At 42.2% G+C, this 25,755-nt stretch overlaps 1 protein-coding gene across 2 annotated transcripts in view; it reads left to right on the forward strand.

Annotated features, from left to right (window-relative positions):
• LOC143292451 (hyccin-like) overlaps positions 1-25,755 on the forward strand; it is a 135,514-nt gene that overhangs the window by 55,862 nt on the left and 53,897 nt on the right. For both annotated transcript variants that reach the window (XM_076602739.1, XM_076602737.1), the window contains exon 5: positions 2,359-2,403. In XM_076602739.1, coding sequence (XP_076458854.1) covers positions 2,359-2,403 — 45 coding nt within the window. The remainder of the gene's footprint in view (positions 1-2,358; positions 2,404-25,755) is intronic.

Below are 25,755 nucleotides of genomic sequence, written 5' to 3' on the forward strand. Positions count from 1 at the left end.
TTTACCTTTCTGAATGACTTTCTTCTGCAAATTTGTTTATAAAGAGAGAAAACAGAACTGGATTACATACCTCTCCTTGCTTTAACCCAGAAGGACACATAAATGAATCACTAAGTTCATCGCCAGCTCTAACTCTTAAGAGCTTTCACAATGTTATATATGCTTGTAATGGCTTTGTACATTTTCCCATTAATTCCCCTTTTCTTTAGAATTTTCCATAAGTTTATACGGGCAACAGAATCAAAGGCTTTTCTAAAATCGATAAAAGCAACATATAATTTTTTGTGCAGCAACAATTGCTTTTGAACCATGGCGAATAATGTAAAAAAACATGATCAACTGTGCTATATTTCTTTCTAAAACCGACTTGACAATCATTAATGACATTGTTACTTTCAATCCATTTATTTAACCGTTCGTTTAATACATGGCTGTACAGTTTACTGCATATATTCAATAGGGATACCCCTCTATAATTATCTGGTAAATTTTTGTCACCTTTTTTAAATATGGGATGGATGATAGCTTCCGACCACTGTAGGGGATAACTTCCAGAAGAGTTGATTGAACAAGAGGACCAAAAATGGAGCAATCACAGTGATAGAATTTTTAAAGATTTCTCCAATGATCCCGTCAGGGCCCGCTGCCTTGCCGTTTTTCAAGGAACGAACTGCAGCATAGACTTCACTTTCAGTAATGTCACAGTCAAGTGAATCAGTGTTGAGTTGGCTTTGCTCATTACTGATAGGTTCTTCAGACTGGCTGTCTACATTGTCTGACAGGTCATTGTTCGCCTGAGACTGAAAAACCTGAGAGAAGTATTTATACCACTCATCTTTACTTACGTTATTTTCACCAGATTTTCTGCCTGAAAATGATTTGAGTTAGCTCCAAAATCCGGTAGGATTATTGACATTCTCATGCAGTGCGTTCAACACTTTTTTACGATGGGTTTTCTTTTTCAGCCGTAAGAGCTCTTTGTATTCCCTGCGTTTCTGGTTATACGCAGTTCTAATAGTTAAATTGTCATCCTTAAGTTTGTAGTACTGTCTCAAATCGTGACGGAGATCTTTTCTGTGTTGGTTACATTCCTGGTCGAACCACGGGTCGGTTCGTACATTTCCTATGGTAATGTTTTTTCTCATACAAACACTAGCAGAAAGCAACACATCAAAAATTTGTAAGGCTTCATCAACATTATGATTCACCAGGTAAGAAGCTCGTTCCAAATGGATTTTAAATTCACCAGACCCCAGTTTTTCTTTAAATTCCTCGGTTTTTTCTTGGTCCCAAACTAGTTTTTCAACTTGATACGTATTCTGAGTATGACATAACTCAGCTATATCTGCTTGACAGTGCATGTCAAATTCTACAGGCATGTGTTTTGATTCAGTCCTTGGTCTAACATTCAGGGAAACACAAGAATTTAACAAACAACTTGATACTATGACATAATCAACAATACTGCATTCTGTAGAAGAAATGTAAGTGTAGTTACCAACATCAATGTCTTCTTTGATAGTACCATTCACAATGGAAAGATCAAAAGAACTGCAAAGATTCAATAGATATTTACCAAATTCATTCTGAACGTTATCTTTTGATGAGCGATATACCTTGTATTCCCTATCATCGTCTAGTAACACATCTACCTCTATATCATCATTCTCTATTGCATTTTCACCCCCAGTGCGTGCATTAAAGTCCCCAAGTAACAGAAAAGACATAGAGAGAGAGAGTGTGTGTGTGCGTGTGTGGGGGGGAGGGGGTGGTGGTTTGAAGTCAGTTTCTTGCGCTCCTGATAAAACTCATTATTGTTTGATTCATGCATAGATACTGTCATTTATTCCCTCGTGTTACACTTTTTATCCGTTTTTCGACCACATTGACAGCCTTTTAACCTTTCTAGATAAATGGAATATTAACAAGTGTATTAATAATTCTGTTTCCTCTGGTCGCATAAAGAATATGTATGCATCTCAAATCAAAATCTAAACGAGTTCTCTCTCTCTTTCTCTCTCTCTGTTCGTGCGTGTGCGTTTGTGCAAGTGTCAGCACTCGAGCATGCATCCTTGTCGCGCGCGCGCGTGTGTGTATGTGTGTGTGTGTGTTTACTGGCAAGAGGGAAAGAGAGAGGAAAAGAGAAATAGGCCACAAAAAAGATGAAGAAAAACAGGAGAGTAAAAAGCAAAACGTGGATTTGGACAGACTTTCCATAGTATCTGTATATCTGTGTGTGTGTTTGTGTGTGTGTGTGTGTGTGCCTCTTGTCTTCAGTGATTTATGAGAAAAATGACTGACTGTACCATATATGCAACACGAGGATTTGGTTTCATTGGGCGTCTTGTTGTGTTTCAGACATGTGGAGGTCTGGAGGCGTTTCTTTTGGGTGTCTACAATCTGGTGAGTGCTGTCTTTAGTCTGTGTGTGTGTGTGCGCGCGCGAGCGCGCTAACCTAACTTTTGGTGACATACATATAAAGAAATCAAGTCGAGATATTAAACCCTTTTCGATTTTCCCTCCTTCTCTCCCTCCCTCCCTCTGTCTCACGCTGTGGGCGGGCGTGGTGAGTATTCAGTATTTTAACATTGGGAACTATTTTGTGGACAACTGTCTCAATTAAAGGTATTGAAAAGGCTTTTTTTTCTATATACCCAATCGACACATTACAGGGAAAACCATAACAGCATATTCGGTTTGGAAATGATGGACTGAATTACTTTTTGCGAATCGGAACACTTACATTGCACTCACTCCACCAAGAAACTTATGTCGGTGATGTTGTGGACATTTCGGAATATTAAGCGCTTTTGTGTTTGTTCAAGCGAATGTTACTTATTTGTTATTGTATCAAATATAGCCGGAAAGTTTGTTTGGAATCTGAAATCACTTGTTATTAAAGGTTCAAATTGAGCAGTACGTTGTCTAGCGTGAACTCTATCGTCGAATTCTTTCTATTGTGTCTACATAGGTACGAGACGTGGTAGACTGACACAGACATTGCTATTTAAGTTCCGTTCGTGCTCTTTGCACCGCATCTTCCTTGACCTTTCCGGAATAACTCATTTCTTTAACCTTACCTAATCATTCTATCTAGGTATTATATTGTAATCATCCAAAGGTCTACTACCGAATTATTTTTCTGTTTTCTCTTTCTGGATGAAAAACGATCTTGTGTTTTTTAAGTTGTTGTTTACGTCCGGATGTTTGTTCAGAATGAAATTCCGTGTGGTGTACTTGGCTATAATTTTATATGTATACTTATGTATATGTACACATACGCATGGATGTGTTTGTGTGTGGTCGTGTGTTTGCTCTCTCGCGCGCGCGTTTGTGGTTCGTTCGTTGATTATTTAGTTTAACGTCTTTTCACTGTGAGTGATATTAGACGATTGCGTTTGTGGTTGTGTGTGTGTATGTGTGTATATGCGTGTGCTTGTGTGTGCGTGTGTGTGGAGGGCAACTACCATGTACATATGTATGTTTGAATGTATGTTTAAATGTATGCAGTGTGTGTGTGTGTGTGTGTGTATGTGTGTGTGTGTGTGTGTGTGTGTGTGTGTGTGTGTGTGGTTTGCTTGTCACATTTTGGTGCGTATACGTAATATTGTTATCATGTGATGTAAAACACCAAGAGCAGATTTCTGGATAGTGTGCTGTATAAGTATCCATTATTATTATTATTATTTTTCCACTTCTTCTTCTTACTATTATTATTATTATTATTATTGTTGTTGTTGTTAATAGTAGTAGTAGTGTTATTAATATTTAGAAATTATTATAAAGGAGTAGGGATTGGCTGTGAATGCGGTGCCGGATACTTTTAGTTGCTGGTGAATTTTGGCTGGTGAGTATACACAAAGCAAGGGTGTTAAAAAAAAAGTAGAAAAATACTTGATGCTTTTCCATCTGATTTTTGCGGCCCTTGGAGGCATATCTACAGAATGAGAACAGACGTTCCCAGAAGGGCTCGTTTCGTACACGTGACTCCGAGGCCGCACAGAGTTATGTTCGACAATAAATAGTTCAGTAACCGGTGTCTCCCGTGGGGTTGTTCAAATCATGAACAGTTTGAATCAATTGCGTGTTGTGTTCCAATTATCGTATCTTAGGTGGTGTGTGGAGATGGGGGTGGGAGATGGCGAAAGTGATTAGGAAGGTCAGTTTTTATTGGTATGTTTGACTGTGGTGTTTGACTATGTCTATACATACACACAACTCTGTCTCTCTGTCTCTGTCTCTCTCTATGTCTCTCTCTCTCAATATATGTGTGTGTGTACACACACACATACTGTCTTCCCTTCTCTTTCCCTTACCTCCATCCCTTCTGCGATTCTCTGTTGCCCTGTCCATCTCGCAGTGTTCCTTTAGCAAAAGAAGATAAAAAGACTGCCAGCCAGGACAGGGTGTTGACATTACGTCGCAGACAATGCCCTTCTCCTTTCTGATTTGTTGTTACATCGTTCTTTCCCATCCTTAGTCTCCAGCCATGCTCCCTCCTTTCCCCCTCCTCCTCTCTCCTCCTTTCCCCCCTTCATCTTAAGAGGGAAAGAAGTGCGATAGATGGGGTTGGGGAGCGGGAACGGGCGCAGTGCTCTCTCTCTCTCTCTCTCTCTCTCTCTCTCTCTCCCAGTTTAATGAATTGTTGGGTACCACTCCAACCGGTCGAGTTGAATTTGAAAAAGAAACATGTTTGTGCCATGCCCAATGTTTTGATCATTGGTATATCCAGGGGAATCATGGCGTCTTTGTTCATTGGCCTTCATCCCATCCCCATCCGTTCCTATCCCTTTTCCAACCCCCACCTCCTTACGCAAACACGCTTGCGCTTTGCACATATCCCCCGCTAGCACCCGCCCCCACACATACTCATAATACACACGCATTTCCTGTAATGTCGTTTTCCATATCGAATGTTTCTATCCACTGTGGCCATCTCTCTGTCCTGTGTGTGTGTGTGTGTGTGTGTGTGTGTGTGTGTGTCTGGTTTGTGTGTGTGTGTGTGTGTGTGTTTACAGTGTCTGTCATTAAACGCCTCATTGCCAGTTAGCCAAAACCTGTCATTTGGTGTGGGTGGGGAGACAGGATGTGGTATGAACTTGCCTCCCCAAACCCCTGTCCCCCAACACCCTCCACCTTCCCCCATCACAACATTCCTTTAGCCTCTCGCTCTCTGTCTCTGTCTCTGTCTCTCCCCCTATCCCCCACCCCCACCCCCGCCCCCCACCCTCTCTCTCGCCATTGGACAATGTTTTGTGGAAAAACTGGGGTCCGTCGAGTGTTGTAGAAGCTGTTAGAGCAATTGCCCCTAAAACTGTTTTATTGGTAAATCGGGTTTAGTCGCGACTGTGGATTACACCCTTTAGAGTCCGTTGTTCAGGCTGAGCTCTTGAAAGGAGCGTTCATTATTGATGTTTAAGCCATTGCAGCCTCCAAGGCTGTAGGAGTGGCCTCCGTCTTGGAAAGCATGTTTGGTCTGAGGTTTGTTTCTGTCTGCAAGTCGTCTTGTGTGGAGTATGGTGTCGTTTTGTTTGTCTTTATTGTCAACACGCATATACAGAGAAGGGAGGAAGAAGTGAGGGAAGGGAGGGAAGGCTGAGGAGGGGTAGTGGTAAGCTGCGCTTGTCTGTTGGCTCCTTCATAATATATATATATATATATCAGTATCTATCTGTCTATATATATATCTCTATATATAACCCTTCATTTTCTTTACTTTTGCCATTTTCTTCTTCGCCTTCTTTCTGTGGCGTGTGTGTGTGTGTGTGCGTGCGTGCGTGCGTGTGTGTGTGTGTGTTTGCGTGCGTGTGTCTGTGTGCGTGCGTCTGTGCCTGTGTGTGTATTTTCATTTTCTTTAGACATTGTTTGTTAGTTCACTGACTGTTTGCTGGAAAGAAAACTGATTTAAATCACCGTCCTCGTCATCTGTGTATGTATATCTTTGAACATGCTCCCTTTCCATCTGTTTTTGTATTTGTCGCTCTCTATCTCCGTCCGATCGTGCGTGTGTACATTTGCTTGCTGTAATATAGGCTAGTCCGTGTATATTTTTGGTTTCATATCAGACACTAATTTATTTGATTAAGGACTTTGTTGGAAGCTGTTTGCACGCTTCACGCTTTTTTAAAACGTTCAACCAAGCCACAGCCCAATCTTAAAAAAAGAAAAAAGAAAAAAAAAGGTCGTCTGGAATAAGTGACGTATTGACTGTTGCATATTTCTGACACGTCTTTCAAACCGAAGCGAGCTGCAACAATGTATGAGAGTGCATCACTGTATGAGAGTGCATCACTGCATGCATTTGACAAGTAATTCAGTGACGTTTCAAAGATCGTGAGGACCCATGCCTTATTTTTTTCCGATATTAGTTGTAAAGTAAGCAACTTTTTAGCCATGAAAACGTTTTTTAAGGTAAAGATTGCTTTCTTTTGTCAGCAAAGTTCTGCTTTGCCTTCCAAGAATCAGTAGTAGCAGGCAGTGGGATTGTTTAATGCAATCAGGTTTTTCCATCTGTATCCAGTCTGCTGATTTTGCCTACAGGGCTAATCATAGAAGTGTAATGAGAGATGTCCAGTTTAGCATTGACACCAGCAGAATAACAGTTAGTCTGCAGACATTGACGATGGTGGCAAGAAAAGTAGCGCTGCCCCCGGTTTTAACAAACAGTCCTTGTAACTGGGTATTGGGAGTTGATGGAGGATGGGAGAGAAAGAGGGAGAGATGAGGTATGTGATGAAGGTAGTGGGGGAAGGGGGGGTGGGGGGTGGGGGTAGAGGGGGCTTTTTTGGATACAGTAATGTCGCATTGATTGTCTGTTCAGGCTTGTTTGTGAGGATTGCATATCCTGGCTCGCCCTGTTGGAGATCTGTCTCAACTATTCTCTCTTCATCCACACCCACATTTTCTCCCTCAGTATCTGTGTGTGTGTGTGTGTGTGTGTGTGTGTGTGTGTGTGTGCGGGGCGTCCGGAGGTGATGGTGGGGGGGAACCGTACTTTTTGGGACCATTTGCACCTGTTTCCGTATGTCTTATATTGAATCCAGTTGGTTGAAGTCCTGTTTGCGGAGATAATTGGAGCATCATGCTTGCTTACCAGAAGACTTTTGTGTCACTGAGAGTGGCTGAAACAGTGAGTGTGATCATGGATGAGACTTGTATCGCATTCTGTCCTACATTTTGTTTTTCAGTAAGACGTACCTTAGCTCAAACATGTGGAAACTTTTTCATCTCTGTGTTAATGGCTCATTGGAGCCCGGGATAGGCTGCTATTCAGGAGAAAGCTGGCAACATAGTGGTCTTTGGACATACGTGTCTGTGTTTTTCCGGTCATTGTATGCAAGAAAAAGAGTTCGATACCCCCACAAAATATAAGACTACTCACGTTTTAAACGAGGCTGGGGAGAGTTAAGAAATATGACACGTTATGAAATATCTTTATTGCTTTTTCTTAACCTTTAAACTAATGGTAAGTAAGTAGCATTTGTTAAACTGTTTGTGCTTTTTTTTCTTACAGACAGAGAGCAAGTTAATGCTTCAGCAAAGGAAGAGCATTATTTTGGCTTGACCGTCCGGTGTTCTGCTGGGTTTTTTTCTTTCCGTTTCAAGCATGTGTGTGTGTGTGTGTTTGCTTCTTTCTTTGTGTTGAAGTCTTGGTCTTGAAGCGCGGGGTATCATTTTATGTCTTAAGACACTGGCGCCATTCGCTGGTATTTAACGGGCTAGCTGACGTCCGACTGTCCTGGGAATAACAGTGTGCTGTCTGCGACAGGCAGCATCCACCAGCATTGTGTCGGCTGTAAACCGGTAAAGGCTGCAGCAGAAACTCCACGGCTTGCTGGGGAGATCTTCGCTCATTAGCTCTCACAACATCCTCTCCTTTCCTCTACTTCCCTCCGCCCCCACCCGCCCATTTTTCTGTCTCTTGTCTCTCTTGCTGACCCTTCATCAGCCCTCTTTACCACTTCCCTTCTCACTCTGTGGAGTTCACACTCCTTGTCTCTTAGTTAATGTATTTATGTGTTGTTTTCTTTTCTTTCTTCGGGTGTTCTTTGTAAGGAGATGATCCAGTCGCCAAGGCTGACGACAGAGTAGTTAATGATCATTTTGCCTCTCGGCTCCCGAATCTTCTTTCTTGTCCCTTTTGTTTTTGTCTTTCCTTCCTCCAATGAGAGGGGTAAAATTATTAGTGCTTTATAAACGATTTTTTTTTTTATTGAAGTAATAATAATAATGATAATGATTATGATGATGAATAATGATGATAATGATGGTGATGATGATAATTATGATTATTATTATTTTTTCATTAATAATTTTTAATAATGATGATAATGATAATAAATGATTATCGTTATTGATGTTGTAAGTGTTGGTGTTGTTGTCATAATTAATAAAACAGTTTTAAACCATTTCCCCATCCCATTTACATATGTACTCACGATTAAAAATGTCGAAAATTCATCATTTCTCTCTGCATGTTTCTAAATCTTTGGGTAATCTTACTACTGGATCACGTTGTGTATATTTTTATGGTCTTGAAAATGTTGAAATGTTATTTTTGTAATCAGTGCGTTTTCGTTTGTTGATTCTGCATTTTCTGTGTGAAGCAGATAGAAATCCATTTTATGCGGTGTTGTCATGGAAGTTTTGAAGAGTCGTGAAACCAAGAACGCAGCCCCAGGCAGTGAATTGCAGAATATGAAGTGGATGTCACGTGTTACCTTATGTGTAGAAAAAAAAAAATATATATATATATATGTATATAAAAGAAGAAGAAAAAAGCAACAACAACAACAAACAAAAAAACAAAACAAAAAAAAATCGCGCGCTTGTGTTCAAGTCTCTCATTCTCTCTCTCTCTCTCTCTCTGTGTGTTGACTGCTCACCTATCGACCGGTCACCATCAACAGGAACGTTTGTATGGTCACACAACACTACGTAAGCAGTTATGTGAGCTGATAGTTGCAGAAGACAACGACAATTGTCAGTGCATGTTAGAAAATAATACTGGGAAAGAGATCGAACTTGCTGCGCTTGTCAGTTTGCAAAGTGCCAGTTGGGTCACACCGGAGATTAGAAAAGAGAGATAAACCACTTGCAGAAATTGCTGAAGCCAGGCAGCCTGCGCCGCGACACGTATTCATTATTCATGAGCTGCCTTTGCCCCGCCCAAACTAAAGGAAAGCGTCAGTCGAACGCAGTCTCCTGAGTTATTTTATAATTTGGATTACACCTTTTTTCCCTTTTCTGTTTGCTTCATCCCACGCAGATGTCAAACTCAATTTTGTTGTGAATAACATTCCTAAATATTTATATGTATTGGTTACTTTTATTTCCCTATCACCACAGCACCATTTTTCACGAGTCGAAAGATGACCTCCATTGCGGAAAACTATAATATTGGTCTTATCGAGATTCACTGTTTGTTGTAGTCTGTCTGTTTCTTGCTTAAGGGCATTTAATTGATTTTGTAACCCTATGGGTGTGTCAGACAAGAGAACAACATCATCAGCAAATAGCATTAAAAGCAAATCTGTTGTGCCAGGTATCATTTGTATTCCATGTCTCTCCTTCTTTGATAACTCCACTGCCAATTCACCGATGAAAAAGGAAAACAGCTGTGAGCTTAGCATACAACCTTGTTTAACCCCTCTTGGACACTGAAAAAAGTCTGAATAAATACCTTTGTCACGAACACATACAAGTACAGAATCGTAGATGCTTTTAACAGCCATGTAAAACTCCCGAGAGAGAGAGAGAGAGACAGAGACTTAGAGAGAGAGAGATAGAGCACAATATAATTGGTGGTGGGGAGAAGCTGCTTTATTTTCTTTTTATATTATCTACATTCAAGCAGATGCAAACGTGCTAAAAACCAAGCAAAAATGAATCGGTTTTCATTGTATACAGCGAATCTTACTACACGTGGGAAATTCCAGGCATAACTTAACTTTCGCTTTACTGCAGCTGAACCGTCAGAACCGACCAGTTTCCTTCAGGTGGGGAAGGAGAGGGTGATTTACCCCCACCCTTCCGCACTGCGTGTGTGCCCCAAAACGGCTTCAGCACTTTTATAGACAGTAAGAAGGGGCCTGCCGCGAGTGGTTTATCTCTCTTTTCTAATCTCCGGTCACACCCAGTCGCGGTATGGGGAAATTGCATGTTCCTACAGCTTGTACAGTCTCCATCTGGCTTTGTCTTGTAGTTTCGATACACGGAAATGTGGTCCTTTGTAAGTAGAAAAATAAACTCTTCAGTCGATTCCTCAAAATTTATAATGCGTATCTTGGACTTTTGTGCCTGGTTTAAGATTTTTTTCAAGCATTCTGTTTCTTGACGTCATTTCTTCTGTCATCGTATAGCATAGCTAAATTCTCTTCTGCAGATCTGTATACACAAAACAAATGCAAATGTGAAATCATGATTCCCGAAACTGTCTACTGGCTAATTATCTACTGCAAACAAGTGCACAATATAAAATTATAGCAAAAAAAACAACAAAACAAACAACGACAACAAAAAACAAAAACAACCTTTAAACAAAATTTCGCCGTTTGAGAATAGGCGAGTTTGACTAGATTTTGTTGCACTTATGAATATCACATTGGCAGCATGGTAGTCTCACAGTTACCTCTTAGATGTTCAAATCCCTGAACACTCCAAATGCCAGTGTATTTTATTCCTGTAGTAGATACGCGAGAGGTGTTGGGTGATTGGTTGGTTAGCTTTATTCTGCTGACAAGTAGAAGTATCGCTTGTTTGCTCTACATACACAGACTGTTTTAGACATGCATTCGTCAATCAGTCTTTATTGTATTCTAAAGCAGGGGAAATGACACATTTTAAGATTAGCCACAAAAATCACACGATTTTGCGACGCAAAGACGACCCTGACAAAGCTGCATTTTGGGTGTAGGGGAAGTAAGTCGAACACTACTCATCTCAGAAGGATAAAAAAATTCACAGACTTAACAAAATAATATACAATAGATTCAAGAAGTTCCAGTTTCCAAAAGAGTGATATTGAAGTGATCATTTTATGAAATTGGGCTGTTTGGCGTTGTTTCTATGAATGTTCTGTAGTTGGCCGATACAAGCCTCTAATTTAAAATGATGTATAATGATGTTTCATTTCTGTTAGACTACCTGTTTTTTGTATAGCTATTATTTGAATCCCTCATTGTCGCCACTTCAGACGGAAATATCTCTTGGTCTCTGACAGAACGCGTTTGCAAAACTGTTTGTGGTATGATGACAAAAGCACGCAGAAAGAGGTGGGATGGTATGAGATTGAACCGCAAAAAAGTTTAACCGTTCTGACAATTGAGATGCTGTTGTAACAGTGAAACACGCTAATAAGGGCGTCTCCTAAAAGAAAAAAAGCATTTGAACTGAGATAGAAAAAATGGAATCACGTGGCAGAGCCACGTGGAAGACATTGTCCGTGGCTGATTTATCAAAGGGGTTATCACAGTCAGTTCCATTTCTCACTACAAAGACACATTCCATCATAGATTTTTATACACACACACACACACGCACACTCACCGCGAATCAAGATTCAATAGAATTTAATCATTTGACCCTGTATTGGGGGACGGAGGATAGTAACAACAAGCATGCATTTCAGAACAAATAGGAAAAAAAGAAGAAAAAAAGAAAAGAAAAAAAGATTCAGCTGTTCATATTTGACTGGTGATTTAACAAGCTCGAAAACATAAATTGTAACAGTCAGCGTAACACATGGAATTAGTGTGATCATAACATGTCACGCAACAATCTTTCCGTTCTTTATGAATTATTTTAGGTATAAAACCTCTCCTCTGTTTTGAATAAGATTTTTTTTTTAAATGTACAATGGCTTTATATATGTGTGTTTGAATAAACTTATTTCTAAGATCATCAAAGTTTGGATTTTCAATTACAATATAAAACTCATCACCACTTCGCATAGGCATTCGCCCTTTCATGCCCAACTTACACTGCTGTGACAAAACGAAAACACGGTGTCATTTCACCCCGCCAACCGGTTTCATTTCGATTTTTTTTTTCATTTGCTCGTGAGTAATTCTCATCGCGGCTTGTGCCATGGTGAGCTTGCTTCCATGCTTGCTCTCTTCTCAAGTGACTGAAACACAGCGTGGGGTGGAAATATTTCAGTTGTGGAAACAGATTTCGGATTGTGTTTAAGTATTGGGGATCAGGGTGAAACGACACCCAAAACATTGACTTGGTGAAATGGTTCAAGGCGAAAAAATACCGAGCCGAAATGAGAAAAGGCTACTTGGAAAAAAGGGCGCATCGGGATGTCGTCTTCCAAGAACACCAATACCACAGTTACGATCGAATTTGATGCGCTGTTCTCGCCTACCAACTTCAACTTGTAGTTTTTCCTCTAAATATGAACTGAAAATTATATTACATAAGTAACTCGTTGGTCAAAATATGTTTCAGTTTGATAAACTGATCTGATTCACACCAGTTCCGAAGACAGATATATTGCTGTTCCTATCCGACATATTAATATAACCTCTTTTTTTTTTTTTTTTTTATTTACTTGTGATTGCGATTCCCAAACACGGCCAGTACATTTATGTCATGATGAGTTAAACAGATCTTGTTTATGTACATCATTGAAAATGTACAATTTACTGGAATGTTTTCTGAGTGGGTTATGTGTCCATCCATATTATGTCAGTCCAGAATCTGGTCGTTCTTCATTTAATCAATTTCAAATAAGATTCCATTGTCTCCATAAATCATAGAAGTTGTAATATTTCCATTTAACCTAACAGATGTTATAAAGAATTCAGCTGTCTTAACAACAACAACAACAACAACAACACACACACACACACACACACACACACACACACACACACACATTTTCATGCCTCCAAAGCAAGTAATGGTATCGCTATACAGTAATAAAGCTGAAGGCAAACATCAAAAAGCTTATTTGAACCAGCAATAAATCCCCATTGTTCGCAACAAACTTGTAAGACATTACGTTACTTCCGCAAAGCGCACAACTGAACTATGAAACGGGGGAGGACTGGCCTTGATTGGTTTGACGTCAAAACTAGGACTTTCCTCGATGATGACAGACAGACAAACAGTACCGAGTGCGATTCGTTCATCCCCACCTACCACCAAGGACGGTGGCAGGCAGGCAGGCAGGCAGGCGTGATGACGGAGGAGCAGTGTGTCCATCCATTGATCATCACGACGTGCCGACAGAAAGGGCGGTGGGCTGTGAAACCCCCACCCCTTGCTAATGAAGCGCAGCGTCCACTTCATTGATCACCCTGCACCCAGTGCCGCTGTCTGCCTCTCTGAAGTCAGCTGCAGGCGGGTTTCTGCCGCTCCCACGTCATGCTGCTGCCTCTCTCTCAACCCAGCAGCCGGATCATCCAGCTGATTTATCCCAGCGTGCCGGAAAGGAGATGCCTCCTCTACTGGTTGCCTCGTTTCAGGTTGCGTCCCGTCTTCTGTGCCGAAGGGAAATGTCCTGCATCAGTACATGCTCATTTCTTTATATATATATATATATATGTGTGTGTGTGTGTGTGTGTGTGTGTGTTTTGGGGGGTAGGGTTCAAAGTCACCACATGCTGGCGTATTTGAAAAAGAAAATGCAGCAAAAGCATTTTAAGCTTGGGTTTTTCATCCATAAAAAAATCAGACTTGGTGTGGTTTATATTGTCAATGTTCGGTAGGCACTGCTTTTATCCTGATATTGGCAGTGGTAATTTTGTTTGGATATCAGGAACACATGTTTATCATTACCGAAACTGAAATTAAAATTCCACATTTTGTTGTGTGCCTTTGTCATCATCTTAGGTTGATTCTTTTGATTAAACCCTGCAATTTAGAAGGCTGGGAGCGTGGGGGTGGGGGTTGGGGGGTTAGTGCAGAAGGCTTGTGACTTGCCGTCTTGGGACATACATAAATGGAAAATATATTTGGCGTATATTTGGCGTACTCACCGTGTTAGTTGGAGGGTGATGTTTTCCGTTTCCCCAGTGCTGTTTTAATTCTAACAACTCTTCAGATGACTGTTTATGACTATTTTGAGGGCCAAGTATACTTGTTACGCAGGTGCCCTGCCAGAGGGGAGTGAGGTGTCAGCTGCAGGCAAAGTGTTAGTTACAGTCGGGATTTTCTGCGCTTTCGATCCTTTGACTCGGGTTGGTCATGTTTGTTGAGACAAGGAGAGAGAGAGAAAGAAGAAACATACTGTGTATCGTGTTTCTTTCAATCCGCAAGGATTAAGTGTATTACTCTTTTGAAACGTTTTGTGTTATTCACCCGTGCTTGTGAGGCTTCATGATTATTTTATGCTATGGTATAACGCTTTATTTTTTTCAAATGTCTGCTTTTATGCAATTAGATAAGTCATTTCATCGACATCTGTGCTATTCTTTGGGGTGACTGAAATCAAGACAGACATTCAAAAGGAAAAGATACCTTCAACGCCATACTGTTTATTTAAGCTTTGTTATGTATAAGGGAATTAAGGGAAGGATACGATCAGCGCCCTGTTTTATGTGTTCTTATTTTATTGCGAGTGTTATGACTCGCGCTTCAAACTGTAAACTGTTTTTTTACTGTCCCGAAGCGCTGTCAGAATATTTCTTTTGCAACAATCAATATCAAGTTATCATTGGGTTACAACTGAATAATCGTAAAGGTCAGAAGACAATAACACACGCGCGCGCGCGCTCTGGTAGGGAATGGAAGTGAAATCGTAGAAAGTCGTTCGCCACAAGGAAATCTTGATGAAAAATGTACAGGGCCTTCATTCCAACCTTGGTCTCATAAACTGTTTTTATCACTTGGTTGTTGTTTTTAACTGCTTCGTTCGTTCTTGATCAAGATGACAAAATATAAGAAAACGTCTCCATGACACTTCTCTCCCCCCTTCCTCCACTCCTCCAGATTTGAGTTCCGTTGCTCTTCAACCTTCCCTCCGACTTCCCGTTGCTCCTTTGTCCCTTGCTTAGTTGTTGATCAGCAGTCAAGGCAGGCGTCGTTTTGGTGTGGTTATTTCTGTTTTATAGTGGGAATGGAGTCAGAACGTACGCATTGTACTCCACTGTATGCATATCTATCTGTACTCGCGCGCGCGCGCGCGCGTTTGTTTATTGTGTTTGTGTGTGTGTGTGTGTGTGTGTGTTTCCCGGATCAAAGTACTAATTCAGAATCGAACCAGTACCGTGTACCTACTAAAAACAGTTTCGGTGTCAGACAACTAATTTGTCGTCGCTCACTGGTAACAGTTTTTGAATGAAAGTAAACGCAAAGGCTCCCACTCTGAAGGACTGTTTTCCCGTAGTGTTTGCAGTAAGGGGGGCGGAGGGGGATGTATATATACCCACGGAGGAAAGTGCAGGAAAAGTCTTCATGGAGACCGGCAGTTTTACGGGGAAATCATTCTTTCTTTTCTTTCTTTCTTTTTTTTTTCGGGACAGTTTTCATGCACATCAGTCAGGAAATTTATTTTTGGAGGGGATCTATGTGGGAAGCCACTTCAAGAGAAAAAACTTACACACAGTGAGGGAAAGCCAGTCAGCGTGATCACCAGAGGAACGTGGGAGGTGGGGCGAAAGGGAGGTGGTTAGCTAGATCGGAAGGAAGACGGGAGGGGGGCGGTCGAGGTGGGGGGGGGGGGGGGGGGGTGGCGACGGTGGGGTGGGGGTGGGGGCGAAGGAGTGGACTACTGCTACTTTTCCTGCGACACAAGGCACACAAACTGCAGATTGTTTTCAGGAGGAAGAGTCGGGATGCTTGACGTAATGAAATTGGATGGGCACCATTATGCAGCGTGCTTCTGAAGAAGACACGGACCATATTGATTGAAAAATCAATCCATCTTTAGCTGGACCACGCGAATCACTCCCTCCCTCCCCCTCCTCCGGAAACCCGGTCGGCTCCTGTCCTCCATCTTAGAAGGTAATACGTGCCGTGGGCTCCACGGAAATGGAGGGCGCAGAGGATGTTTCGCATCTTGATACGCTGGGGTTCTGATTTTTTCTCTCCTGTTACGTAAGAAGGTGGGGTGGGGGGTGATCTGGAATTGTTAGAAGGATGAACCGTTACCTGAGAGAAGGGAGGTAACGGACTCTTTGCAGACGAATGACCTCTGAAATGGGAGACGCGTCCAGAAAATTTTTGGTCGTAAACCATTCTGAATATTCGTCGTCCTGTTGTTTATAATGGAGAACAAGGAAAGAAAAGGAGAGAGATAGAGTGAGCGGGATGGGTGTGTTGGAGGGGGGTGGGGTGGGGGATTGTAGCAAGAAAAATGAAGCAAACTGCTTCGTCGGCTCCAGTGCACAGACAGGCATTTGTGTGTTGCGGCTTTTACCTTGATTATATGCATCCATGACTCATGGTCTGATTGCCAAGCCAGTTGTAATTGCTCTTTGGGGAAACTCCCGAGTCCTTGGAACGTAAGACTAATGACGATTGTTTTATGAACTTGATGTGGACTTTGGACGACATCAGGCTACAGGCTACAATAGTCAAATCCACACCTGCACACACGCACGTGTAAAAAAGCAGTTGTTGCTTATTCAGTTTACCATCATGAAATAAAATCTTGACTTGACGCGCACCTTTGCTCTCTATCTCATGACCCTTCTCATTCCCCTATCGCGCTATGCCTGTCTCTCTCCCTATTTCGTTCTTCGAAATCACTATAAGCAAACACATTGCACATACATTTCCCCCTCCCGTTTGCTTTATCAAAGAGGTTTGGCTAATTGTATGGGCATTACTGTTAGTTTTTCGAGATGCGGGACCCTTGTGCCTGACTTTCGACGGAGGAAAAACCACGCAGCGATTCGATAAAACGCAATGCCGTCGGAAGACATGCACGCTTGGCTGGAGCTTCTGCCCGCATTGATTTTTCTTTTTCGCCCTTTCTTATCGATCCGTGCTTTTTCTCCTCTAATGATCTGCCGAGTTTTCCTCTTCGTTCTTCTGACAAATGAATCTGAGAGGTTTGATTGGGTTTTGAATGGGAGAGAGGAGAAACGTTCCGGTTGACGGCTTTGTAGGACGAATTGCCCTCAAGCGATTGAAAATGCATCTGCGGCTTCTCCGGACAAGGCCAACAGGCACTATTTACTGCATCTGACCACTGTTTCCGGATATTCTGCAAATGAGAAATGTTGCTTTTCTATTCGCGTCTATTGTAAAACAGTGTAAATCTCTTCGCGTGTATCATGTCTTTTGTTTGTTTCGTTGTTGTTGTCGTTTTTGTTTGTTTTCCCTTCCTTTTTTAAATGTTAACCTCAAGGATTTCGTTCATATCGATTGGACAGTGCAAGTGACTGATCGATTTGTTGCAGTTCCTAGCACCCTTTTACACGTCATTGCGGAAATTTACTTCAGTTATTGCAGGGAGATTTATATGCTAAATCGTGTTCCATTTGTCGCACATAAAGACATAACGTCACCAGTTATGGTTGCGCATTGATTTGAATCAGAATAACGAAGTTTCAGGATTGACAAGTAGTTTTGAATCTTGTTCCGAATGAAGGTAGAGTTTTATCATCGTACAACATAGCCATAATGTCTTTCCATGTGTTGCTTTGGACATTCCAGGTGTCTAGTCACATGATACGTGATATAGGGAAAGGACTTATGCTTTAAAGTTTTCTCTGAAATGAAAGCCGATACTTTCAAATGTTGGAAATAATCGGGGGGAAAACATTAACGTTTTATCCATTGCAAAAACTTAAGAAAGCTCCCAATTACAGCTCTTTTGTTGTTATTATTGTTGTTGTTGTACCACTTCGGAGCATACACATCTGCTTCAGATGGGCAGAAGAATATGGTTTTCCTTTTAAGGCATTGTTTGCGTTCATTCGATGTATTCTCTGTGAATCTGCCTAGCGAATCACTAGCTCCATAGCTCACGGGACATGATGACGTGACAACATGCATGGCAGGTAATTTTATTTGATGTCTCTGGCACGGATGGGATTCACTTAGAAGTGCTTTGGGCAACGATTGAACACAGCCCGGAAGCAGGGTACTGCACTCAGAAATGAAGTTCCATCTGGAGCATGTTGAAGTCACAATAATGTATGGTAGCTGTCCTGCTTCGTCCACTTTGCTGACCCACTTTGACCCCAGACCCTTTCACTTGTCGTTACAAAGTAAGAGCAGTGTACACGTAACACTGAGCTAAGTGGGTGAAGCAGATTACTAAAAATTTGCTCATCGATAATAAAGCTTGCACAAGAAAGAGAATCTCATGTTCACAGTCATGACCCATTATTAGTGACAGTTGTCGAAACATATCTTGCTTCTTGTAATAAGTGATAGCTACTGAAACTGATTCTGGTTTCCTGTATTGATATGGATTTTAAGTCTATGGAATATCAGTTGTGATCGGCAGGTGTTTGCTGGTAAGAGTTTATGTTGCTTGGCCAAACAAAAAACGATTTTAAGGGCCTTTTTTCCGTGAGAGGGAACGGGAAGTGGAATATTGGTTTTTAAGCAGGCATATTGAGGAAGTGTGTCAAGTATAGTGTTTGTTTGGAGTGCTTGTGTAGCTATGGCTAGATGGCTGGATGCAAATGAAGCCTGGAGCAGTTTTGATGTGCAGCTTATTCGGGAAGTGTTGATGACGCTCGATAAAAGCAAAGCTGTGTGCGCAAGCAGCTAACCAAAAGGCCAGTGTCGAACATTAGCGGGAAGTTAGCTCTCCAGCGCTTGTCCCTGCCACTGCTGGAATGATGGCTCGATGGATGCATGTCCTTGCCCTCACTATGCGATACCTCCAGATGTGTGGCCCTGTCATTGTTCTGCCCCTCTCCTTTCCCTTCACCACTCGGCATTTCTTCACTGCCAGTCCTTTTCCTGCTCTGCATGCATTCGGAGTATCTTCCAGACCCATGTCGGCTCAGTTCCTGTGATAAGCAACAGTCGCAGCAGAAAAGGGAAAGAATTGCCACGTTTAGTCAGTCTTCTATCATGTAAACTGTCGATTTACACTGTCATTGCAAAGACATGGTGATACTGAACCTTTGTGTTTTTCCGGATTATAATCTACTTTTTTGACTGCGTCGAGATAACACTTAACTTGAATGTAAAAAAGAAATCAGACAATTCAAAAATCAAATCCAATCCATCAAAAACACTTTATTAATCCACATGGAAATTAACTTGTGCAATAACAGGCTTGTTGTAAACACCACATACAATGATCATGCGCACTATAAAAGACATTAAAACTAGTCAAATAAGAACTCACAGCTGCTGACGATATACAAACAAACTACACACACGCGCGCGCTAGCGCGTTAAGACAATAAGGTCTAGCACAACAATGTATAAAAAAAAAAAAAAAAAAAGAAACACCACCACCATTTACTTCAGTTTATATCTAAATGCGCGCGCGCATACACACATACACACACACACACACACGTTAAGACAATAAGGTATTGATACACACACACACACACACACACACACACACACACACACACACACACACACACGCACGTTAAGACAATAAGGTATTGCACAACAATGTAAACAAATATAAACATCCAAAAAATAAATTGTATACATTCCTAACACTAACACACACACACACACACACACACACAACATATATGATGGTTTCATTTCAAAAGGGTTTGATGGAAAGGAAAGTTAAACTCGCTTTGATTCCTGAACGTTTCGTTTCACTTACCACTTTTTCTGACATCCGTTAAAAAAAGTATTGGGAACAATTTGGATTGTTGCGAACAGAAACTGACTCTTTTATTACTCGTTGAAAAACCCCCCATTATTTTCGGCTTGTTCCACACTCAGCTTTTCAAAGGTTTTCCTTTATTTAAAGGGACTGTTAGAGCAGGCGATATTATATATTCAAAGGTTTTCCTCTATTTAAAGGGACTGTTAGAGCAGGCGATATTATATATATCAATGAAGATGCCCAAACGGTTGAGTCTTGTTGAAGGCAACACACACGAACACGTATGCGCGCACACATGCATACACAAACACATATTTGCAGTGAGGTGGACAGGCATGTATGCAGGCATACACATACAATACGCTTATCGACTCAAACACTCGCTCGCACACACGTATGCATGTTGTTGATTTAAATCATCCATGATACAACTCGATTTGAAAATCCGAGAGGGGAGGTGGAACTGGGAGAAGAGTGGAGTTTTGGGTAGGTAGTCGATCAGGGTATCATACTATTATTACCGGTGGCGGAAACGAAGTGCTTACATCGCTCATGACACGAACATGCAGCTGATGGTTGTAGACCAATTTGTGGCTTCAGTGCTGTCGCTGATGGTGTGTTTGGACATGAGTTTTGCTGACAACGGAAACCGATCGAGGTCATCGTTGAACTGCTGCTGAACGCAGTTGGTGATCTTGGCAGCAGGAATGCTCTTCTGTATCTTCTGAAGCAAGTCTGTGGAAGCAGTTTGCAATGAAGGTTTTCATGGTGACAGTGCACCATTGATTTTCCCCTGACCTCCGTTTTTAGATGTCTGCTACCATTTTAGACTGCGTCAGCAGTGCCATTGTTGGCCCGAGGGGCAGCTTGCCTGGTTTGCTTGTCGAAGGAAGGGAAAGAAAAGAGGGAGAGAGACACTAAGAGGTAGACTGGCAGACAGCCCAACAGACAAAATGTCAAGGATCAGGTGCTGACCCTGCTGTGGTTATGACCCCTTCCCATTCGAACACACACACACACACACACACACACATGCACCCATTCCCAGCTCCCCCCTCCTCCTTGAACTGTTTTTTCGTCTGCCATTCGCACTTTCGGACAGCTGATCAGATGCTGCTAGATTCTCACAGCACGGTTTCATTACTTTGGAAAAAAGAAAGATTGAGAGTGAGAGAGAACAAAAATCCGTGATATTTATTGCTGCAGTTTGTCAGCTAGTCGGGTCTTGCCGCTAGGCAGACGTGGAAACAGTTTGTCTTGACTGGCACTGGTGTTGAATAAGTTGTTGTGAAAACATTGTTGCAGTGCTGTTGTTGTGCATTGTTGCAGAATGCCAGTTGCTGCGGCAGTTGACACCTTTGGACATTTCACTGGATTCGGTGCCGATTTCAGTTGACTCTGAGAGCAAAATATTTATTGATTATTTATCAAAACAGTGGTGTATCTAAACAAAATCAAAACTAAAACAGTAAACAATGCTATTTGTCTGGCTCACTAACAGTCCACTCCCACCTCCCCACTTGTAAACAACAGCTAGCAAACAAACGTGCGCGAACGCACACACGCATGCGCGCACGCTAGCATGTGCTCGTGTTTGTGCACACTCACAAAATCCCACTTCCATGCGTGTGTGTGTGTGTGTGTGTGCGTGTGTGTGTGTTTGCGCGCACGTGTGTGTGTGTGTGTGTGTGTGTGAGCGATCTCTTTATCTCCTCTCCATCTGTCATTTTCCATCCTTTTCTATCCCCCCCCCCTCTCTCTCTCTCTCTCTTCCTTCCTCTCCCCAGCCCCCCTCACACCGCCACCCATCTCTCTCGGTGTGTTTTGTCCAGAAACGTCCTTCAGGCAGTTTGCGGCCTGGAATAGCAGGGGTTAAATGGAGGAGGAGGTGTAGGGTGATGGTGGCGCCTTGGAGGCGACCGATGTTGCCATCTGGGAGCTATGTTCGTGAAGGGACAACGGCTTACGTGAGACAGAGAAACAGCTTTTCTTTCTTTCTTTCTTTTCTTTCTTTCTTACGTACTTTCTTTTGTCGTTACTTTCTATCTTTCCTCTGCTTTTTTACTCTCTTTTTATTTCCTACTCCCATCCTCACCTTTCATTATCCTTCTCTTTTTTCTCTTTTCTTCGCATCATCATCTTTCCTCCGCTCTCTCTCTGTCTCTCTCTCTCTCTCTCTCTGTCTCTCTCTCTCTCTCTCTCTCTCTCTCTCTCTCTCTCTCTCTCACTCTCTGCCCTCTCTTTTCTTGCTTTCTTCCTAGTCATTCCCGACTTCTGTTTTGGCACCACCAACCATCACACCATCCTTTTACCTTAGTCAGTCCACAAGAGAGAGAGAAAGAGAGAGGGGTGGTGGTGGAGGGGGGGGGGTCTTTATTTTTTTTTATTTTTTTTTTACAACTCTAACTTCAGCGGAAAACAAAGCAAAACAAGTGGCATATCATATAAAAGTGTAGAAGTACCTTGGTAGTATGTAAGACATGGTTGGAGCAGACAATCTCGACGTTTCTCCTCATAGAGGCTTCTTCAAGTGTGAAGGGCATGAAAGGGACACTTGGATGGGTAGTGTGGGGGATGAACACTAATTACATGAGAAGGAGAAAAAAAAAAGCAAACCAAACTAGCCGGCTTGTGTTTCGACCAACTACTTCACTGATGAGGCAATAAAGCTCTCCAAGCAGCAATGACACGAATGAACCTGTCCGAGTGCACTATTTTGCTGTCTTGATGGAATGAATGGGAAGACCTAATAGGAGAATATGTTATTCCATGATCTGCCTTACCCACTGCTGTGACTGAAAGTTGTTTTCAGTCGGTTTACTATGTTGGCTTTTTCAGTTACATTTATTTTACAGATATCTACCGTGTTGACGTATTGTGAGATTGTGGAAGAACAGGGTGGATACATCCGACAGTATTATAAGGCTATAACTCATGTGTTCTTACTTGCTCCTTTTCATTCTTTCTTTCTTTCTTTGTTTCTTTCTTCTTTTTCTTCCTTTTGAACGGTTTGGAAGAAAGTCTCTGCTCATCTTATGCTCATCAGTTTCAGTTCCAGTTTGTGGAGGCGTCAGAGAGAGCGGATTGATCCATACACGCTACACCAAATCTGTCAAAAGAAAATAGAAAGGGTGAAGGAAGGTAGGACAGGGAGCCAGGGCAGGGGCGTGACATGCGTGTAGATCCTACGCATTGGTCAGGCCTTTAAAGCCTACCAAATGCTGCATGAATGAAAGAGATCAGGGGAAATTTGTATGCGTTAAGAACATGATATGGTATAATTTACACTCCAGTCCGAAAGACCCCCACCAGTGCCCGATAAAATCTTTCAGTTCCGAAAAGCAACCGTGAGTTATTATTTATTTCAATGGTTACTGGGGAAAGCATAGGCTGGCATTAAGATATTACAATTTTTTTTTTTTTTAAAGTATGTCAGTATGTGAAGGGGTCGGCAGAGGGAGGGATGTTGGGGATAGGAGGGTGAGAAGTGTAGGGGAAATGAAGGGGGAAGAGGCGGGGATGGAGAATCTAAAAAAACAACTGTATATATATTCCTTTCAAATGATATATTTTCCCATTGTGATTCCAAACAGTCCACATGAAAGATACAAATGAAATCACACTCTTTATTTTCTTGGTGGAGTGAGTGAGAATAGCGTATGTAGGGGTGGGCACGTCAAAAGGCACCCCAATTCATTGAATCTACGGTGAGAGGGATGAGGAAAACGTCCGGGGAGGGGAAAGATGGAGGGGGTGAGAGGAGTTTTCACCAAGATCACCAACAAGCAGCTCCGTTTCAGTTTCAGTAGCTCAAGGAGGCGTCACTGCGTTCGGACAAATCCATATACGCTACACCACATCTGCCAAGCAGATGCCTGACCAGCAGCGTAACCCAACGCGCTTAGTCAGGCCTTGAGAAAAAAAAAGTAAATCAATAATAGATAAACACATAAAAAAGAACTACTACTAACAATAACAATATGCACAAGGCACAAAAACCTGATGAAGCCAACTATAAGCGTACAAAAAAATAAATTTAAAAAAAAGAAAGAAATAATAATAATAATAAAAATAAAATGAATAAATAAATAAATAAATAAAATAAAAAGACAACAATGATGATAAACAAGCAAACAACTGCAAAACATGCAGACACACATTCGCACACACACACACACGCACACACACACACACATGCACAACAGATATGCACCAAACATGCAGCCTCACAGACACGAAAGCACAGCCAAATACACACAAACGTACATGAGCCCCAACACACACACACACACACACACACACACACACACACACACACACACACACCACCTGCACCCCCTCTACCCCCCTCCTCCACACACCCACCCCCAGGCTACGCACCGCAGCCCCCACGGCACACACACACACACACACACACACACACACACACACACACACACACACACACACACAGGCACACTTACTTGTACAAGCACACACACATACGCCCACATCCCCCAACCCCAACCCCACACACATATATACAAATATATATATATGCACACCCGCACGTTCCAATATTCCGTTGCCTCCACAGTGTAGGCATGCATACACACACATACCTCATCCTCTACCCCCCCCCCCAAGGTCATCACACCATCGATCGCCTCAAAGAAATAAAGGCAGAGAGAGGGAGCGGCCGTAAGTCTAGCGTAAAGGTAGAGCACGATGCTTTGCAAATCAGATATCGGCATCATTTCCAAACCAACATTGCGCAGATTTCTTCAAAACGGAACAGAGTCTCTGTGGGCTTTTCCAAATACAATAGACTGAGCAACACACTAGACGCCACGTTCTTGGCATCAGAGATCTTTTCCCATCCCTCTTGCGGCCAATCAGTGGCAGCAGCTCCCAACAGAAGTAGTGTTTCACCCGTTCAGGCAGCCGTTTATAGAACATCGTCCCATCCATGCTTCAAGTAAATACCAGCCTCATTATCTCCAAATGCATCTATTTTCAGCTGTAGTAAATACAGTGTCATGAAGTTGTTCTAATCATTATTATTTTTCCAGTGCATATGATCTCTCTCTCTCTCTCCCCCCACCCCATACACACATATGTATACATGTGTACACACACACACACACACACACACGCACACACACACACGCACACGCGCGCGCGCGCGCACGCTCGCTTGTTAATTTTTTCAGGTATGCGTTTACTGCTATGTTTATCTGTGACTCGTATGTATGTTGGTATGTGTGAGGTTACTTTACCACTCAGTGTGTTTTGTCATAGCCTAGGTGTTCGTCTACCATATTGGCGTTTATGTATTTTCTCAGAGTATTGCTGTGCTTGATTTAGTGGTGAAGTTTCTCGAGAGCAGTATATTAACAGCCTGTCTATTCATCCATTCCTTTTGAGAAGAAGAAAAAAAAGAAAGGGAAAAAAAAGGAAAGAAAAGAAGGGAGATCGTTTGTACTCTGCTTTGCCGCCTCCTCCTCCTCGTCAAGCTCTTAATTGTCACCCTCCTCATTAATTCAAATTATACATGGCAACACCCAAGTTTTTCAGTTTTTTGCCCACACACACCTGGTGCAGAGTTACCGTCACACCCAGTCTTCAGCAGCTCTGGCACCAGTGTTGAGTTTCGCAGAAGACGACGCAGTGAGTTGGGCGTGGCTCAGTGGGTAAACCACCTTGCAGAAGTTACGGTGTAACCAACACCAAGGATCTGTGCAGTGATGGAGGCCGATGGGGGAGGATGGGTGGTTGGGGGCTGGGGAGGGGGGCGGGTGGGTGGGGTTGAACTCTTTGTACTCTGCTAGCGCTCAGGTCATTACGCCCGTGTCAGTACCACTTGCTGGAAACGTCTTCTGACGCAACGTTCGCCTCTTTGTTTGTTTGTTTGTGTGTGTGTGTGTGTGTGTGTGTGTGTGTGTGTGTGTGTGTGTGATATTTGTGTCCCATACGACAGAACTGCACCCCTTATTCTTCAGTCTTTCGATGGCAAGTGTTATTCATTCATTTATTTTATTGACATTAAACCT

The sequence above is a fragment of the Babylonia areolata genome, chromosome 18 (genome assembly GCF_041734735.1).
Source record: "Babylonia areolata isolate BAREFJ2019XMU chromosome 18, ASM4173473v1, whole genome shotgun sequence".
NCBI lineage: Eukaryota > Metazoa > Mollusca > Gastropoda > Neogastropoda > Buccinidae > Babylonia > Babylonia areolata.